The sequence below is a fragment of the Oreochromis aureus genome, linkage group 23 (genome assembly GCF_013358895.1).
Source record: "Oreochromis aureus strain Israel breed Guangdong linkage group 23, ZZ_aureus, whole genome shotgun sequence".
NCBI classification, from domain to species: domain Eukaryota; kingdom Metazoa; phylum Chordata; class Actinopteri; order Cichliformes; family Cichlidae; genus Oreochromis; species Oreochromis aureus.
Window position 1 is genome coordinate 31,130,304 of NC_052963.1, and position 21,215 is coordinate 31,151,518.

At 39.5% G+C, this 21,215-nt stretch overlaps 1 protein-coding gene across 1 annotated transcript in view; it reads right to left on the reverse strand.

Annotated features, from left to right (window-relative positions):
- podn (podocan) overlaps nt 1-21,215 on the reverse strand; it is a 28,748-nt gene that overhangs the window by 6,664 nt on the left and 869 nt on the right. Inside the window, exons 2-10 of the mRNA XM_039607243.1 lie at nt 14,943-15,223; nt 14,762-14,855; nt 11,807-11,871; nt 9,815-9,924; nt 9,573-9,729; nt 7,185-7,300; nt 6,824-7,037; nt 6,243-6,686; nt 5,061-5,209 (exon numbers count right to left, since the gene is read on the reverse strand). Coding sequence (XP_039463177.1) covers nt 5,061-5,209; nt 6,243-6,686; nt 6,824-7,037; nt 7,185-7,300; nt 9,573-9,729; nt 9,815-9,924; nt 11,807-11,871; nt 14,762-14,855; nt 14,943-15,218 — 1,625 coding nt within the window. The 5' untranslated portion in view covers nt 15,219-15,223. The remainder of the gene's footprint in view (nt 1-5,060; nt 5,210-6,242; nt 6,687-6,823; nt 7,038-7,184; nt 7,301-9,572; nt 9,730-9,814; nt 9,925-11,806; nt 11,872-14,761; nt 14,856-14,942; nt 15,224-21,215) is intronic.

Here is a 21,215-nt window from a genome sequence, read left to right on the forward strand (position 1 = left end):
ATGCCCAACAGAGGCAGGGAGCCTCTGGGTGCAAGACAGCACACACCTAAGCATTCAACCCCAGACACCGAAGACCACCAATGGCGGCTGGTGGGGGCACCAGCCACTGGCATGGAGTGTGGCGTTGGGAAATAGGCCCCACACCTGGTCCCCCAGGCCTGAGATGTTCTAACAGAGAGGGGGAGTCTAACACCTGACTTGACACATAGACAAACAGTCATACACAGGTCTTGATGCATGCTCAATCATCCAGGAAAGTAAATCTCCAAAAGTTGATTCTGTTCATCTGGACGTAGCGTTTTCAATGGGAGAAATGTTTTGTCACTCATCCAAGTGACTTCTTCAGTCTCAGCTGACTGCAGGCTTCCCCAATCTTATAAACAGTACATTTGCATAATGACTGAAACTAGCACCAATCACTGGCCCAGCCAACCCCACTGCAGAGGAAAGACTACACCCGACCCCAACATTTAGTCAACTCCCAGACTACATAAGAAAATAGACACCCAGGTTGAGCCCATCCTCCACCTCTGGTAGATCCCCCCTCCTGCAGGGTGGTCTCCTCAAAAGTAGAGAGCACCTGCAAAACATGGTAAAAACCTCCCTGCCAGCTAAAGGGGCCTCCAGTTCCACTAATGCACCGAATCCTCTTGGGCCAGGGACGGGCCCCAGTGCATGCACCAACCCAACTTCCACTAGGTGATGGAGCCAATCAAAGGAGCTCAGAGAGATTGGCCTGATGCAGCAGCAGAGGCTGTCTCAAGACTGATATGATCCAACAAATGGTCTCTTTATTGGTTTTAAGGTCTCTAAGATTATTTTTATTTGTCGAGTTCATAAGGACAGTCTTCTTAGTGATCCATAAGGTGGCGAGAGCCATGTGGACTGTGTTCATCTCCACAGTGACATCATCTAGGCTGCCCAAAAAGCAAACTAAAGGGGAGGCTGGAATGTTACATTTCATACACTTTGATAAGTCTTCACATATCCAGCACCAAAACCTCTGAACTGGTGGACAGAACCAAAGAGTGTTGATGTAATTGCCAGGTGTATTGCCTTGACAGCGTGACCATAGTGCACTCTATGTAGTATTTTGTATTTTATTAATTGTAGATTGGGGTTTCTAATCATTTTAGAGGTTTTTAAACATGTCTGATACCAGAAGTTGTGGTCAAAACTGGCTGATAGATCCGCCTCCCATTTCACAATAGGAAGGGATGATTCATCCGTTTTCAACAGTGTTTTGCATTTTTAGATAAGAATTGTAATTGATTTAATTAGGCGAAACTATAATTTGTTGGTGGTCTAAAAATCTATTGTGGGAATACAGGGAATACAGGGAATTTTTTGTTTCTTGTTAAAAATTTTGCAGTGGAAGTCTTTGTACTAGAAATATTCTTTTTTTTTTAATCCATAATTTGATTTAATTCTAGTTTTGCTTTACGTATTTTGCTCAACATTTCCTGTTCCAGCGAGGACACACAGGCTTCGTCTAAGGATTTAACGTTTTTCTCTAATTCATGAATACATTTGTTTTCTCTTTTCATCTTATGTGATGAGAATTCACCTCTCCTCACAGCTTTCCCTGCCTCCAAGGAAGCAGATGCTTATGTTCCAGGCAGGCCATTATAGTGCAAATATGAAGCCCACTCATTTTTAAAATATTTAATAAAAGCTTCATCTTTAAGCAATGATGTATTAAATCTCCAGTTTTTGGCAGAATGAACTTGATGACATAATTCAGACGAGAGTAAGAGTGATGGACATGTGAGAAGATTCCCTACTGTTAAGGTGAAGATATTGCTATGCGTTGCAAAGTCTGTAATTTGTGGAATGCCAATTGTGCTGAGTTCATGTACTGAGCCTGTCCATTTATTTCTTCATTTAGTCCAGTGGTTCTTAACTTTGTTGGAGGTACCGAACCCCACCAGTTTCATATGCACTTTCACTGAACCCCTCTTTAGTGAAAAATAAAATATGATTTTTTTCAAATTCAAGACATAGATACGGGCGATCATGGCTCAAGAGTTAGGAGTTCGCCTTGTAATCGGAAGGTTGCTGGTTTGAGCCCTGGCTCCGACAGTCTCGGTCGTTGTGTCCTTGGGCAAGACACTTCACCCGTTGCCTACTGGTGGTGGTCAGAGGGCCCGGTGGCGCCAGTGTCCGGCAGCCTCGCCTCTGTCAGTGCGCCCCAGGGTGGCTGTGGCTACAATGTAGCTTGCCATCACCAGTGTGTGAATGTGTGTGTGAATGGGTGGATGACTGGATATGTAAAGCGCTTTGGGGTCCTTAGGGACTAGTAAAGCGCTATACAAATACAGGCCATTTACCATAGATATGTTTTTTACATATCTATGAGCTGTGCATGTCACGGCGGAGGCTCTGCCGAACCCCTGAGACCAACTCACTGAACCCCTAGGGTTCGATCGAACCCAGGTTAAGAACCACTGATTTAGTCCAAATCTGAGGTCGCCCCCAAGAACAAGTGAGCAATCTAGGTGTTCAGAGAGTGCAGTAAAAAAAGCATGGAAGAATGAGGGGTAATCAACATTTAGGCCATATACACAGACAACAGGTAACTTTTTATTATGTATAGATAATTTAGTTATTAGAAATATACACTCTGGGTCTATAACTGTGTTGAGTAGGGGAGACCGGGGATAATTGTAACGTGGGTCAGTTGTAACACTTCCAATTTCTCCAATCAGGGCTAAGTTTCAAATGATGTGATTCATCCTGTGCATGCCCAATTCAGTTCTGCTATCACATGTGAAAAATCAGCACATTTTGTCAAACACAGACAATTTAACACAAAAAAAAGTAATTTGTATGCCAAAAAGTAAGTTTTTCTACTTTATTTCAATTTCTAATAGCATTATCTGCTTTGCAGTTAACATAATTTAAGTTTGATGAGTTTATTTGTATGTCTATGGGGATATATTCTGTGTAGGTCTTTAGTGCTAATGTTTTAGCCGTTGGCTGTAATGTTAGCTAGTTCATGGCTATAGGAGTCTGGGTCAGTTGTAGCAGCAACAGTCTGGGTTAGTTGTAACAATAATGCAGATGTTACAACTTACCACACTATTACTTTAACTTATATTAAACAAGTTGGGGCAACGACATCAGCAGAGAGAGGTTCACTGGTCACCTTTGTATATGCGGTTAATGCCATTGGCAACACAATTCCTCCACTGTTTGTGTTCCCACACATACATTATGCAGACCACTGTGTCAGAGATGGACCAGTAGGAAGTATTGGTAGTGGAAATAAATCAGGATGGGTGCAAGAAACAGATTTCCTCATCTTTCTGAAGCACTTTGCAAACCACACCAAGGTAAGCCATGACAAAAAGTAATGGAATTGCGATGCTGGTGCACAACTACATTTTTTCAGCTTCATTGTTATGTTCCAAAGTTGGTGCAAGAGTTGTAGGTTATAATGCCCACTGAGCCAATGAGGCCAAACTCAAGGAAGACAAACCAAAATTAATGAAATATTCAGTTGCAGAAAATTCCATCATTTGTCTTTTTTGGGGGGTTGGAATATGTTCAAAAGCTAGATTTCTGCATTCTGTCACACACATAGCTACATAAATGGCTCTAAGTGCAGTGTTGAATAAAAAAGATTACATGTTAATGTTTTGTCAGTATCCTTATTTCATTGTGTTACATTTCACCCCAGGATATGTTACAACTAACCCAGACTATGGGGTTAATTGTAACATTTCACTCTCTGTGTTTGAGACCATACCATGCAATGGGTAATTGTGCTGCAGAGAAAATAGCTGGACTATTTAATAGCAGAGACATGTAAATACTTTGCATTAAATTTTCAATCCACTACCTTAAAAGAGCTCCAAGTTACAGACAGAAATGTCAAAAATGTTACAACTATCCCCGGTCTCCCCTACTGTGAAATTAACATTTTATGCTATTTTTATTTTTATGCTGTTGCTACCTCCCTTTGCCTACAGTTATAGCAGGCTGAAAACACATTAAGACACGCAGGTGTTTTAAGTTCATCTGCAGCTGTGGCAGGTCTATGAGTCTCTTGTAGTAAAACAACATTTTTCAACCTGTTTAAATATCTTTAACCTCAAAGTCTTTCTTCTATTGCACGAGTATCCTACCCCCAGTGAAGATCAATGCATTTGGAAAACAGACTTGTGCTTGAAGGCCTATGCTTGAACATGTAATGCAATAAAACAGTTTTTGCAAACAAGTGTTTAAGAGTTTAATTCATCCTGGTGGTCCCTTTGCAGAGAACAGGTGACATCAGCAGTAACGGGGCCATTTCAATGGTTTAAGAGTGTGGAAGAGGCTTGTTAGTAAAACTGAGGATAAAGCAGATCTAGTACTTCTAGATGCTGTTCAGTTTTTATTGTTTAGAGCTGAAGTTTAATTACGTCAATATGACTCACTTTTTATTATTTTTTGATCTCTAATTTACAGTTTTGAGCAGCTGGAAGTAAATGCATATTTTAATCCATCCATCCATTTGCTTCCGCTTATCCTTTTCAGGGTCGCGGGGGTCCTGGAGCCTATCCCAGCTGTCATAGGGCGAGAGGCGGGGTACACCCTGGACAGGTCGCCAGTCTGTCGCAGGGCTAACACACAGGGACAGACAACCATTTGCGCTCACATTCACTCACACCTATGGGCAATTTGGATTAACCAATTAACCTATCCCTACTAACTGCATGTCTTTGGACGGTGGCAGGAAGCCAGACTACCCGGAGGGAACCCACGCAAACACGGGGAGAACATGCAAACTCCACACAGAAAGACCCCGGCCTGATGGTGGAATTGAACTCAGGACCTTCTTGCTGTGCGGCAACAGTGCTAACCACCGTGCCACCGTAAATCTTTACATATTTTAATCCATAAAGAAAATCGTTTATCCACAGAAGCTGTTGTTAATTATGTTGATCTGAAAGTATTTACTGGCTAAATTGGGTGAAAAGGTTTAAAGTTGTCTATTTGGGTTGGAAAAAATAAATAAATCAGGGCATGAAAATATACAGCTAAAGACTAAATATATTTACTTGCGAGTCCCTTACCGGAGGAAGATGCCTTTGATGTTGGGAGTGCCTTCAAAAGCTGAACCATGAATACTGGAGATGCGGTTATTTTGCAGGTAAATGTATTCCAGAGACTCGGGTAAGTCAGCGGGGATGTGTGTCATTAGGTTGCCAGACAGGTCCAGCGTCTAAAAATAAAAGATGCATAATTAATAACAAACCTCCTGGAAAATTTGGTCTGCATCTAACCATTAGCCCTACTTATCTGGAATGAATCATTCTTGCAATGAAAGATTCATTCCCAGAATCATTACTTTCAAATTTCGCATTGCAGGTTTCTGCCATTGCTGGCAGCGCTATTGTGCTGCCTTATATTTTGGCGAAGACTACAGCAAGCATATTGTCTTGTATAAATTGTGATGGAAAAATTGTTATACAACAATCTATTTAAATGGTAAATGGCCTGTATTTGTATAGCGCTTTTACTAGCCCCGCCTAAGGACCCCAAAGCGCTTTACATACCCAGTCATCCACCCATTCACACACACATTCACAAACTGGTGGAGGCAAGCTACAGTTGTAGCCACAGCTGCCCTGGGGCAGACTGACAGAAGCAAGGCTGCCATATCGCGCCATCGGCCCTTCTGGCCAACACCAGTAGGCGGTAGGTGAAGTGTCTTGCCCAAGGACACAACGACCGAGACTGTCCGAGCTGGGGCTCGAACCGACAACCTTCCGATTACAGGGCGGGCTCCAAACTCTTGAGCCACGATCGCCCGATATTTAGGATTATTGAATGGTTTTTGCCAGCTGTAGCAATTCCTTAGATTTTTGACTGGTGTTATATCCAAGTAAATATTTCCATTTTTGTCAACATCAAGTTTTAAATTAAAAAGTTCACATTGATAATGTTACTGTAAATGAAAACAATGCCAAGATCCATCCGTCATTAATTCAGTTTTTATCATCATACTATGACCAGTCTTGACTTTTAATTTTATAACATCTAAATCACTAATGTCCAACCAATAGCCACTTTGCTTGGTATAAAAAATCCTACGTTTGCCCTTTTCTGCACCATACCAAACTGTAATTTAGTGAAAGATCAGGGAGGAACCTAGTACTAAACATTCATAAAGTTTCTAAATATTCAGATTCATGCAGTATACAACATCATTGCCAAGCTGTTTTGACTATCCCACTTGTGTCTCTTCCACTCACTGTGAGCGCAGTGAGCTCCATCCAGGCTCCCTGGTAGACTGAGTTCAGTTTCAGCTGGTTATCACTCAGGATCAGCTTTCGTAACTTCTCCATCTTTGTCAGCGTACCATCTGGTATAGAGTTGATCAGGTTGTTCTTGATTTCGAGCACGTGCAGACTGCGAGGAAGACCCCTGGGCATTGAGGTAAGGCTGTTCCCCGACAGGTCCAGGGTTTCCAGCAGACGTAGCTTCCTAAAAGCCTCACGGTGCATCTTGGGGCTGGTGAGCTTATTGTAGCTGAGGTTGAGTTCTATCAGCGTGTACAACAAGGTTAAGTCGTTGCGGCCAATTTCAGAAATAGAGTTATGGAGCAGCATTAAGGTCTTTGCTCGCCGAGGCAAGCCTCTGGGAACGCGCTCCAGCAAATTGTTGTGCATGTGAAGAGTGTGCAGCTTTTTCAAGCCCTAGTGAAAAGCAAATTTAAGATTTCAAATGGGTGATCCACTGTTGCATAATGTTCATTGCCATGCTGTTGTACAAATTACTCCTTCCAACTTGTCCTTACAATTTAAATTGGGTCATTTATATCATCCATATTTACCTGGAAGGCAGCTGGGTGGATAGAACGGGAACGAAGTTTGTTATTGTGGAGGAGCAGGTATTCAAGATTTCGGGCTGACGTTAGAGCATCTCCAGGGATACTGCGGATGTCGTTCTTCTCCAAGTGTAGCAGCACAAGACTGCGAGGGAGACCCTTTGGGACAACGCTGAGGTTGTTATTTGACAAATCCAAACACTCAAGGCTGCTGAGTTGGCTACAAGCAAAGAAAAGGAAGGATATGATGTTGTCTTTGTAGAGAATTTGCCCTTGAAAGGATAGTTTTGATATTTACACAACTGGCAATGGCAAGATGTTGAAATCTGTTTATTGATAAACTTCATGAGTGAAGATTTTTGTCCACCTGAAAGTCTCATTGTCCATGCCCTCATTGCTGAGAAGGTTGTTCTGAAGATATAATTCTCTGAGATTGGGCAAGCTGTCAAAAGCTCCTGCTGGGATTTTCTCCAGCTTGTTTCTCTGCAACAAAACAATATTAACATTGTTAGGTGGAATCACAAAGTTCAGCAACTGCACCCACTAAAAGAAGAAATCATAGCTGGGTTAAATTTGGCCAATCTCCCTTGATAGGCAGAGCCTTTTGCCTACCTGCACCACTTCAAGTGTTGCTATTTATGCAATTTTCTGAAAGTAGTGTTCTGACTATCTGCACTGCAGATGACTGGATCTGCTTAAAGATAAGAGCAAACATCAAGTTCCTTGTCAAAATGACCTGACTTTATAGTCAAGGATTGTCTGGAATGGAAAGCTGGAGACCAAGGAGAAGTTCTCAATCAAAAAGTCCAGTGTCAAAGTTCAAAAGAGGCACACCAGGAGCACACTCCTTGTTTTTTGTGACATTTACTAAGTTGTTTACCATGAATTCCTCTCCCTGGGACGGTCAACACAGAATTGTACTGTGACATTGTGTGGGATGTACTATAGGCAACATTGTAAACTGGCAAACAGTTTGTTGAAAACAGACATGCGCAACACAATCTTTGCTCACCTCCTGCTCTTTTTGCCTGAATTTGGCTCCTGCTACTTTAAGTTAAAGGGTCGCTGTTTGAAACATGGGAAAAAATGTCTGTAGCCAGGTACACACACACACACACACACATACACATAAATATATATACTACTGGTCAAAAGTTATAGAACACACCAATTTTCCCAGTTTTTTATTGGAAATTACGCAGTTTAATGTCTCATTGCACTCTGAAATGAAAGAATAGTACAAATAAGAAATTGGAGTTTTAAAAAAAATGATGCAATCAATTTATAGACAAAAATGTATTCTAAACTTTTGACCCTTCAAAGTAGCCACCTTTGGCAGATATAACAGCTGAACACACCCGTGGCATTCTTTCTACAACAGAAATCAAATATTCTTAAAGAGTTATTCCCATATCTGTTGCAGACGTTCCCACAAATGTGTGGCACTTGTAGACTGCTTTGCTTTCACACTTCTGTCCAGTTCATGCCAGACCAGCTTGATGGGGTTTAATACCAGAGATTGTGCTGGCCACTCCATATTTTCAAGCTTACCATCTTGTTCTTTTTACCTCAGGGTAGTTCAGGCATGGGTTGGACTTGTTTTGGGTCATATCTTGCTGCAGGATGAACCCCTGACCAACTAGGGGCATACCAGTGGGTATTGCATGGCGCTGCAGAATGCAGTGGTAGGTTTTGGTTCAGGGTACCTCTCACTCTATACAAGTCTTCCAGTCTTCAGTAGTCCAATGGTGCTGTTTCATGGCCCAGGCAAGTATCTTTGTCTTATTCTGTCATCTTAGCAATGGCTTTCTTTCTGCAACGTGTCCTGTCAAACCCACAGCACAGTCTTCTCTTCACAGTTGAAGCTGAGACTTGCTTACTACGACCAATATTAAGCTGTGCTTGAAGCTGTTGCGCTGTGAGCCGCCTATCACGCAAGCTGTTAACTCTCAGAAACTTGTCGTCTGCTTCAGGTGTGGCTCTGGGTCTGCCAGACCTCTTCCTGTCAGAGTTTGCCCCAGGATCTGAGTGCCTTTTGATGATGAAGGAAACTGTACTTACTGACACCTTGACTTTCTTTGCAATTTCTCTGTCGGAAAGACCTACAAGTCTGTCTTCCATTGTTAATTTCCTTTTTATTATCATTTTTGTAGCAACACACACACTACTTTCTGCAGTACAATACTGTTCAACTGATGCTCACAAGGGTATGGTACCACAGTGTGTTCCAACACTGGGGTTCTAAGTGATCGAGAAAAGTTGGAACATCTGTAGGAATTACTAGCACCAGTTTTCAAGGCTTGGTCAACCCTCCATTGCTGCAGAATGGCTTTAAATTGTTAACCCATTTTGTGTTCCCTGAAAAAGGCCTTTTTGTACAATTCTGAAATGTACATTAATTTTCCGTTTTGGGTAACCTTACCTTTTTTTATAACCTCTGGCAGTTCACCACTTACCTTTGTACCATTTCAAGATATTCATTGGACTTGAATAACTTAAATTGTAATAAATAACTGAAAAAACTGGGGTGTACTAAAACTTTTGACCAGTAGTGTATGTGTGCATACTATAGATATGTAAAGCACTTGAAATGGTGCAGTGATGCCCAAGGTGACTACCTACAGGCCGAATTTTAATCAGGTAAGGTTTTTGCATTTTTATATACAAAGCTTTAGTTTAGGATTACATCTGTACATTTATGAATTAAACAAACATCTTAAACCCTCTACTGTCCGAGTATGATGCGATGTTAAACCTTCAGATGAAGACGGTAAAGAGTCGGAGGCAGGTTCTTGGGAACAACCCTCAAGAAGTTGCTAGACATGGTTAGGATCTCCAGGTTGTCAGAGGCATTGAACATATGTTCAGGGAGACCTGCATCAGTCAGCTTGTTGTTATGGAGATACACAGACCTGGGAGCCACGACCATGAGACATGTGTTAACTGAGTAACTCAAGGAATCTGGGGTAAATTTACACAAACATGCACATCTCTTACCTCAGTTTTGGCTTATGACCAAATGTATATGGAAAGATCCTTGTAAGCTGATTAGCAGCGAAGTCAGCACTGACCAAAGAGGGGGGCAGGACCTTTGGTGCTAAGGTGAGCTGCAAGCACAAAAAGCCATAACAGGACATTATGTTGAGCATTTTTAATTAAATTATCAAGCGATATGCTTTGCTATGAAGTTATTTGTACTATCAGACCAAGAGCTGTGCTCCAGTTTTAGTGAGTATAATTCTTGTATTTTATTTGAATGATAATTATCAACCCATCTCTGTGCAATACACCCATAGATTATATATGTGTCTTACTGATAAAGCTTGCTAGCACTGCCTGATCCAAATATCCAAATACGGTCAGTGGTCAAAATGTTATGTCATATATACACATATATATATATATATATATATATATATATATATATATATATATATATATATATATATATATATATATATATATATATATATATATATATATATTACATATATCCAGTGTCCTCCCCATCCACTTGATCCAACTCATCGCCAGGTTGTCAAGATGAATTGACAGCTCAGTTCCTCTCTTCACCTTAGTGCTCAGAACATACAGCTGCAGATCTCTCATGAGACCATTCATCTATTCCAGCTAGAATAGATGAAAACAAATTTTCCCAAAAATGCCCCAGCTAGATGGTAGAGTCAAAATGAGCACCTTCTTGCTCTGAGGCAATTGTGCTAGCAACTGCAACACCTTGCAGATGAGATGATTAATAAAACAGGTGATCATTGAGGATGTCTCCTCTTTAGGACGCTAAAGCCCATATATTCTCTCTCAAGCTCCCTCCCTAGGCTTGGCTCTCGGGTGGGGCCCGATAACCCTATCCCGAGCAGGGTAATTCGGTTCTTTTATTTGTTTGTTTTTTCATTTAATAGCGGTCATCTGAATCACTCTTTTACTTGCCCCTCACACAGAACCTATTTGCCTTGGCTAACCCTACCAGTGAGGCCTCTGATAATATAATAAGAGGGACACAAACAAACCCCTTACCACGATAAGGTGGCAATTCATGGAGGGGTTGCCCCAAATTAATATGACACAATTATTAGTGTGCTAACAAGAAAACACACTTAAGGTAATGATCACAGATCTCACTGAATATTTTACTATGCTTTGAAGATTAACTGATCATTTCTATTTATTTTATGCTTTTAACATCTTTCCCGTTCATGTTGTTCTATGGAGCTATTGCACTTGAAACGACAAGCCCTGCAAAATTATACCCATACAGTATATATTGGGACAACTACTGCAACGTCCTGTAGCTTAAAAAATATTTGTACATGAATCATGTCAGTTCTTTTCAGTCCAGTTCATTGGTTTTAATAAAACCTTAAGAAATAGAGATATCGCATATCTGAAAATGTTAATAGGCATAGTGTTTGGTCCTATGGGTTGTTCTGTAAGGCCCACTAATTCTAATTTTTGATACAAGGACTTTATGAATACTTATTTGTTTTGACACAGGCATGCTGTCCTCCCAAATATGTGTGGCATAAAAGCTATGTTTTCCTCGTTTTTGTCATCCCATGCTGAAAACTAACACTACAGTGTACACAATAACAGGAAATTCAAAAATGAGAGAAGCATCACTGAGATTAGATGTTCATTTGAAGCGCTCTCCTTTATAATGTGGTTTATGGATTAAAGTAGCATCGGTGTCTTTAAAGATTAGCGAGAATTTAAAAACCCTCTATTCTTTTCGCATCCTATATTGTGAGGGCACAAATAAATCCTTCCATCCTTTTTCTCTTGTTCTCTGTGACTGAAAGGTCGGTAACATTTTAGCTCCAAACAGATGGCACAGCCATACTGGAAGTGATCACAAGCATAAGCTTGTACACACTATATGAGGAGCAACTATACCACCTCCCTCTGTTAGCTGACACTGTCAGTCAAGCAGAACACAACTGAGAGAAATATCTAAACTCCCGCTGTATGACTCACCTTGTTATTTGCCAAGTATAAATAAGCCAGTTGTTCAAGCATCTCAAACCCTTCATCTTCAAGGCCTGTTGAAAAGAAACAAGGATTTTTGACACATTGTTCTTGAATTCCACCCTTTAACAGAATAAAACATATTTACCATTGTAACCAGACCTGTGTCACTTATCAGTTTTGGCACTGGTCCCAAAATTGACCTGAGGATTGTAGATTTTAGAAGAAATGGTATTAGTTGCAGGTTTATCGATCATATGACTGTGGCTTATGTCCTGTTTGGACCTTTGTGCTTTGCAGTTTTGGGGGGGTTTGTACACTCATTGTTTACTTTCACGTTCACCCACTTGAGAGGCACTACAAACCAGTTCATTAGGGTTTGGAAAAGATGTTGTTCTTTCTTTTTGATAAATTATCATTTTAGAGAGACTCCCTAATTACATACCACCAGCAACTTTGACAAAATGGTGCTATTTTTGTCTTGGGAATCAAGAATATCCTGTTTTGTCTCAAATTGATGTATGTTTATGAAAGCTGGAGGTCTATGCACAATTAAAATCCTTTGAACTTGCTAAATATTTTCTACCAGTTTGTAAGCAGCTTGGGATTTCTGCTTGAATTTTGTGTTTTTCCCTGGGCCACCGTGACACACTATTAATTAAGTAGGAAAGTGTTCAGGCACCCAGGAGGGTGGTTAATCATTTTAAGTAAGTAAATTAATATTTTCTGATAGTTAGTTTGAAAATGTGTTGAAATATTTTGATCAAAACAAACACTTTTGTTAGATAGATACCACATGGTAACCTAGATAAAATCTTGTCCATTGTGGCACTTTAATCTTACATTTTCCAAAAAAGGTCCCATTACGGCAAAAAAATTTTATTTAACGTTAGCAATAAAAACAGAAACCAGCTGTTAGCACAGCTGGCTAGGGACATAAAAAAAAACCCTTTAAGCTGTCTGTTCATCTTAACAGCAGCATGATCCAGAATAATATTAACCAATAGGTATGGAGTTGGACCAATGAGACCATCACAGGAGAACACAGAGGCTGAGCCAGTAGGAGCAAACAGTGGGCAGGTGTGACGTTTGTTTTTCTGTCTCTGTTTTTAATGGCAGTGCAAAGTTAAAACTGAGCAATAGCCTTCTGCACTTGGTTCTGCAATGTTTTGTACTTATTTTTAGTATTGTTTCGTACATTGAGGAAGAAAATTGGTCTTAGGGGGAATATCAGAAAGCTTCTATTTATTTAAGATGACTCAGGGTACTGTTGGCTTCTTTCTTTGTTAGACAGCAGCAGGAAGGATGCTAGAGTATCGAAGTTACACTGTGACAGAACAAAAACCCTAACTTTAGCTAACTGTAGCTACAGAGGGTCATCAACATGGCCCAAAAAATCATTGGACATCCTCTTCCCTCCCTGAAGGACCTGTACAGCACTCGCTGTCTCAAGAGGGCACGCAGCATCCTACGGGACTGCACACACCCAGGACACCGGGTGTTTAAGCTGCTGCCGTCTGGCAGGAGGTTCAGGCTGCTGAGGTCCCGAACGAATAGACTCAAGGACAGCTTTTACAACAGGGCAATAGCCCTAGTCAATGCAAATAGCTAAACTTGACTGGCTACCTACCTGGACTTACCGTTAACAACGGTAAAAACAGTAATAATAATAATAATATTTATATTTATAACAAGGTGCAATAATAATTAATGTGCAATAATAACAGTAATACAAATACACTTCTTCTTCTTCTTCTTTTTAACTAAGTTATTATACTGTGTTGTGTTGTTTGTGTTGCGTTGTGATGTGTCGTATCGTGTCATGTTGTGTTGTGTTACATGGTTGGTTGTTGCCGACGTAGGACAGTTTTCCAATTTCATTGTACTAGTGTACTATGTATGACTGTGCAATGACAATAAAGAGTTATCTTATCTTATCTTATCTTATCTTATAACACGGTCAAACAGCATTTTGTTAGCAGTGTCTGAATAACAGTAAGGACCACATCTCCATCCAGCTGATCTAAGTGAAATTGGTAAGTTTACATCTTTAATATTCTGCAGCTTTAAGCATCTAATCAGTTATTTATCTGGCATGCTAAATGTAGAAGCGCTCTTTTTCCTATAAATGTTTGTTCAAGTGTTCAACAACTGAAGATGCAGGATTTGTGTTATCTCTTTAGCACTTGTAAGATAAGGAGCAGCTTTCTCCAGCTTAATTTTCGGTCTTTCTCTTTTTTAAATTACATGGCTTGCTGTGTGGTACAGTTGCCAGGTACAGCCAGTACAAGAAGTTTGTGCTTCATGTTTGGTGAGTAAAGTTACTGTATTTTATTAGTTGCTTACTTAGCAATAAGTAGCAAATGTGTGTGCAATACACCTGAACAGTTTATAAATCCATCTTGCTAGCATTAGCTGATAACTTAGCACGCCATCTTATTGTGCACCAAAACCCTGACATGACAGTGTAAAACCAGCTTTATGGTCCCTATAAGACAGTAAGGTTTTCCAACTTTGCAAAACGTGTTCTAGAGCAAGGCTAAGACTTTTCGATCAAAGGAAAATTGATTCTTATGTTCCCATTAATTGTTATTCATTTCATGGATGTGACTTTCAGCTGCGAGGACCAGTTGTTAGAGGAAATGAACAAAACAACTGCATTTCCTCTGCTGCATTCGGGTTTATTTTGAAGGTATTTTGGTACCATAAACAGTTAGTCAAATTATAGATACTTAACCCAAGGCCAGACTAGCTACTAATCAAAAATTCCTCCTAGTTGGACAGACAGGCAAAAGCTCTAATTTTCTACAAAATGGGTCAACACAGATCGACATCTGAGAATGAAAAAAACAAAAGGAATTCAACAGGGCCTCAGAAAACAACCTCAAAAACATGTCTTGTAAGCTGTTCCCACTTTGAACACCAGGTTCCTGCTGAGTGTTTAGATTGTGTGACAGTGTTTACCATCTGAGGTGAGCCAGTTATTCTGAAGATTAAGAGTCTCAAGCTGATGCAGATGGGAAATATGCTCGACCGTTATCTCCTCGATCTTGTTGTTCTAGCATCAGAAAACACAACACAGATTGTAAATGCAGGATTCCAAACTTTGGTTTTGTATTGGTATTTATGGGAGTACATGAAAGACCTGTAGAGAGAGCTGGCGGGTTTTTTCCGACAGCTTAGCGGGGAACTCGATGAGGTTGACTCCGGGGCAGTCCACTACCCCCTCTGCTGTACAGCTGCAATCCTGCGGACAGATCTCCGCCTCAGATTTCGTCACCTCTGTTGCAGTTTCTGTTTCCTCTGTTGGCTCTTCCTCCTCCTCTTCCTCTGGTTCAGCAGGGGCCTGGCATTGCACCAACACCCAGGCCAAGAGCAGCACACTCAGGGCGTGCAGGATGGAATGCTTGAGAAAGGCCATCTCTCCTGTTGCACAAGAACATGGATAGTGAAGTTATAAGCATCAGGTCAGTGAGCATTTTGTTCCTGGAAACAGGACCTCACACGCTACAGTCTTTGGCTATTAAAACAGTCAAACATGGTTACAATAATGACACTGCCATGCTTCACCAAAGCAATGTTTGTTATGGAATCATGTAAATTTTTTTGAAAAGTAAGTCATGTACTACCTTTCTGGGGCAGTTTTTTCAGAATTGTAGGGGGAAATTCTTTATGATCTAATTTACACCTGTCTTATACTGAAAAAAGTGAATGAATTTTAACAAGTAGTGATACATAGATGTAAATTCTATCTGAATTCAGTTTAATTTGGATCAAATTTATTTATATAATTTATTAAAAAAAAACATTTACTTATATAATTCAAACAATAAAAAGAAATACTTAAGTTGAAATTGAGCAGCCCTTGGTGACAGCTGGGAGGAAAACCTCCCTTTCAACAAGAAGAAACCTCCAACATAACTAGACTTAGGTTGAGAGCATTTCTTTATTCTCTATCAACAGATTATGTAAGGGAGGACAAAAAACTTTCTGTTTTCCATGTGCAGCCCAGTTGTAATCGGAGTTCATTGACCAGTCAGGTTTGAGCAGAAATTGGTTGCATGCAGGTAAACAGCCTGTGCGGAGAGCAAAAAGAGGAGTGCAATTGCCAAAATATGATGTCAAAAACCACTGGCTGTTGTCTGAAAACAGTTTAAATATATCTGCATTCATAAACACCATGCACCACCATGATCATCATCTTGATCTGAAAAACTGGCCTGCTCACATACACTCCATGAATCGACTTTGAGGTTTTAGGGTGAGGTAATCAGATTCTTGACACCACTATAAAGAAGCAGTTGTTATATTGTGAGGAAAGAAAACAACAGGACAGCAAATCTATAAATCTCACCTCCAAATTTACCATCCAGTCCAGCAGAGAAACAACATGTGAATTCATAGATTCAAACTTATTTTTTCAAGTAGCAGATTTTTTTTTTGTGGTCTATTCCAGGTCACTAAATAAACTACACTGTGAGGGTTAAATCTCTGCCATCATCACACATTCTCTGGTTTCGTTTTGACTGCATCATTTCAAAGCTCTGGAAAAACATATCAACAGCAAGCTGAAGAGAAAAGAAATTGCTTTCTTACTGTATGTTTCCTGTACTGAACACAGTTCTTCCTGGTGAGAGACAACTGGCAACCTGACTGATCCTAAATGAATGACTAAAAGATAAGAAAAAGAGCCCTGCTTCAAGAAGGTGTGATGACTATATATCATACATAAGCTGAAAGGGGACTGTAGATTTTAGACACCATAATACAATCAAAAGTAAGAAGTACCTTCAGTGTGTAAAACAGCTGTATAATTGCGCAGCTGTTTGCAGCCTCTGTTGCAGGACACAGGGGCTGCTGAAATGCATAAAAAGAACATTGGGAATCTGTGTGCATAGTTTGCTAAACCAAGCAGAAAAGCATCTCTGCAGAACAGAACATGGCTGTTTCTCAATCAGTGGGATTTCCACCACCAGTGTGGTTGGCTTATGTTGGCTTAACCCTAACACAAACACATTTAATGGTTGTGGAAAGCCTTCTCATATTCTGCAGAGGCTTCTACTTAAGTTTAGTAGGAAAACACTGATTCGTAACCTTTTTAGCTCGGGTAGGATTTTAACGAATAGTAATGTCTATCTTTAAGTCAGCTACTTTCTAATTAGACGTGCTGATTAGTCAACAGAACCAGCTGGGAAGTCAGAAACCGTTTGGAGAGGGCAGTCACTTTGAAAACAATACTCACTGCATGAACTATCTATCTATTGTATTACCTAAATCAAGCCTGTTGCTGTGACTTCACTGGCCAACAGGCTCTCACAGGACACTAATTAGTACAGCTACAAAGATGGAGTTTAAAGCAAGATGGGTTTAGTTATTATTGTGATCTGGGAAAATTTGCAAAATTCTATCTGCCTTGTAGGCTCGATCCTGAATAATATATCTTCATAATTAAGGAATCCATTGTTTTTAAAAAGTTGTGGAGATATTTGTGTTCTACAGAGGATGAATGCCAATGACTTTGTGTTCTTCAAACCTTTGCACTGATTAGCATGAAATTTGGTTAAGAAGTCCACGCTCCCCTCTGGATGACCTACAATAACTCTGTCGCTCATCAAAAGGTTCAGACTGGGTTTAAAGAACACAAATGTGGGACAAAAACTCCACTTTACAAACCAGAGATATGGAATTTGTATGATGTGTGCATTTGTCAAGCAGAGAGATTTTGATCAGTTATTTAAGAATGATAAATGTTATACTTTTTCAGAACAAGTTCTCAAAGAGTAAAATTGTGGCTCTATGCTTTATGCTAACTAAGATATAGGGAAATTAAAAGAAGCATTTTTTTTCTTCTTCTTCTTTTTTCTGTGAAATTAATCTGGTTGAATGCTTTTCAGGTCTGACCTAAAGTAAACAATTCAATTAGCCACCTGGTATGGTCATTGTGTTAGCTTGCTTTAGAGATTTCCATCCAGGACAACTTGCAATCTGACCTAATTTTCCTTAGTTTATTAGATTCTTTCCTCGGCCATGGTGCCAGCAGCTAAATAGTAAAAATTTCCAAGCGTGTCTGCACTTGTCAGATCATCTCTCTTCCAAAGTTGGAAATTTGTTCTGGAAAACTACTTGGGCTAATTAAGAAGCGAGGTCAGTCTGCGGTGAATTGTGTATGAGATTCTTCAATCGATCCAAAATCATTGTGCAATGCTGACGTATTCTAAGCTTATCTGTCATTTTTCACACATGTACAAGACATTGTTGCACATAATTTGAAGGGCTTGTGTCATGGTCCCTGGTCTGGTTCCAGGGGTTTTGAGTTGCTTTGGCGTTTTGGGATCCTTGTTTATTATCATCTTAATTTCAACTTAATTTCATTATGATTCTAAAAACCTGCGTTTTAAAACTTGTTTTTAGTTCTAGTTACTGTTTTCTAATTATTGAGTTCTGAGTTATGTCTGCACTTGATTATAGTTCTATTATTTATTTGTTTGTTTGCTTGATTCAAAACAAAACAAAAATACTTCAAGATCCATTTTGAAGACTCTTGATTGTATGTATCACGTGAGGTCACATACTATTTTAAGTGTCTTTGTATTATGTGTCTCACCTGAAAGCAAGATCATTTCAATAATATTAGTAATAATAATAATAACGACAATTTAGCTTTTTTTGTTACAGTTCCTCCTTCTGTCTTGTCTTATGTGTTTAGCTCTGATGTTTTTCATCCATGTTTCAGCATCTCTGTTTTTTAATTATGATTGTCGTTCCTTTCCTGTTTTCTTCTGTTAGCTATTTTAATCTTGTATCTTGTTTTGGGGTTTAGTTCTGCCTGTTGAATGTCTTGATTATGTTGAGCTCTGTCTTTCTCCTAACCTGTCTCCACTTCCCTAATCAGCACTGTGTGTGGTATCTGTGTGTGTGCATCTGCTTATCTAGCATATTCCCTGTTTGGCCTGAATTTATCAGTAAGCCTTTGGATTTCTGCTTTATGGTCATTGTGGACTTTGTTATTTCTGTCTTTGTGTGACTTTCCCCTCATGTCATCCTCTGAAAACATACAGGGGTTTTCAACTCTGCATTTTTTACCTAAAAGATCTGCATAGGAAAGCAGGGTTTTTAGCATGACTGGTCTCCCCTGACATTACCTGTCTGTGATACCTTATCTCACAGAAATCTATGGCTAAAATCAGGTTCCTGGCTAAAAATGTCTACTATACTTGAGTAAATGAAAGATCAATTAACACAACTAATTGACAATAAAAAGTTATGCTGGTGATTTTCCTTTGTTTCTGGTTAAAAACAAATTTTCATACACATTTTTTTCCAAACAAGGTTATTATATTTGTTGTTATATCTGGCAAAGTATAACCACTTCATTTGATACATATAAGACAGATAAACAGACTGCACTGACTGAACCTGTAGTGTCCAGATGTGGGTCTTACATCATCCCAATGTTTTTTAACTGTACTGTATACTACTGTTGTTGTTTCATGCATGTAAACAAGAATTATAACTTCATTACAAAGGTTGGTGTTTTCAAGATTTAGGAATATACAAAGAAAAAATCTACACATCAATAAGAAGCTGATTTTATTACAGCAACATGATGTTCAGCTGTGGGTTTAACAGCTGAACATTCAAAACATATCATGCCATGGTACGAAGAGTAAAATGCACTTATAATAAACGCTTACATGAGATGTGCCTCTTTGTCAGTTTTGTTGATCATTTTTGTAAACAGTCAAATGGTGAATCTGTATGAATTATGGGATGGCATTATTGTTAAATGTGTTCTTTGCAGAAGGAGTCAATAATGTATGCAATGAAGAGAGGAGAGGAGAAAAACTCTCCACTCTAAAAAGAACAGAGTAAAATGGTTTAGGTTTGCAAAGCTGCATCTGAGCAAACCACAAGACTTCAGGAACAATGTCCTTTGGACAAATGAGACCATAGTGGACATGTTTGGTCATAATGCACAGTGCCACATTTGGCAACCACCAAGTACAACAAATCTGCACAAACACAAACCAACTATCAGGCACAGTGGTGGAGGGGTGAAGATTTAGGCTTGTTTTACACCCACAGGCCCTAGGCATCTTGTGGTCATTGAGTCATCAATGAACTCCTCTGTATGCCGAAGTATTCTAGAGTCAATTCGAGATAAGGCTTGTGCAAAGCACAGTGAGCCTGAGCACAGCAAATCTACAACAGAATGGCTAAAAAAGAGAAGAATCGAGGTGTTGCAGTGACCCAGTTAAAGTCCAGACCTCAACCTGACTAACACGTTACGGTGGGACCTTAACTGTACATAAACAAATGAACTGAAGCAACATCATAAAGAAGAGAGTGCCAGAATTGGATGATGTGAGAGACTGATAAAGTCATACAGAAAACTATTACTTCGAGTGATTGGTAAACTTTCTAAGCAAAACTGACTGTTAGACCACACCTCTGGATTTAGGTATTGGAGTCTTGAGACAACATTTCCATCAACAGGCCAAACTGGGCTACATAACTTTACCTTTTTAGATATATTTTTGTAACTTATAAAAGACAGTTGTAGCTTTTGAACTCTGAAAAGTTAAGCTAGAGTGGGAGTACAATATACATGCTTCCTTTCCAGTGGCCAACAGGGACTGACTTCTGTCATTTAGAAAAACATTCAGTTTTACAGAGGTCTATCAGAAAGTAGCCCACATGCTCACCTGTGACCTCAGTAAACACTTTTTATCTCTAAATTCATAGCTTCAAGTCTTATTGAGTACAATGTCAAGTTAATGTTGTAAATTACAATCCCCATGAAAGACCAAAAAGACACTAAACACAGCAGTTAGATAATCCCCGTGTGTCATGATGTTTTATGTCAAAAGGCTAAGATGGCAACAATAAACACAGTCAACTTGAGGCTTCATAATGGAACTGTCCTAACACATGGCTATGTCCATCTTTTATATACAGTCTATGCTTTAATCCAAACTTATTGTGTTAAATGATTATTCAAAAACCAAACAACCCTTTCAGATAAAAAATATATATATATTTGACATTTAGATACAAGTAGGCTGTTAAATACTGCAAGAAACAAAAAAAGGAAAGGAATAATTTAACAGTGCATCACAACCCATTATATTTTTAAAGCAATTTCATGACTAGCATTAATATAAAATGCATCATTCCATAACCCTTTAAATCCACTAACACTGAATCCTGAAGCACCATTCTGTCTAAAACAAATGAAACTGTGTCATGTACGCACCAAGTCAACAAGAAAAGAGAGACCGCTCTGTGTCTGAAACTTCACTCTTCACCAACTGCACGGTCTAGTTTGGAAAAGAACATTTATCACCCATGACAGCTTGATCTTGTTTCATTTCAAATAGTTTTGCAGAAGAACCCCAAAAAGGCAACAAAACTAACA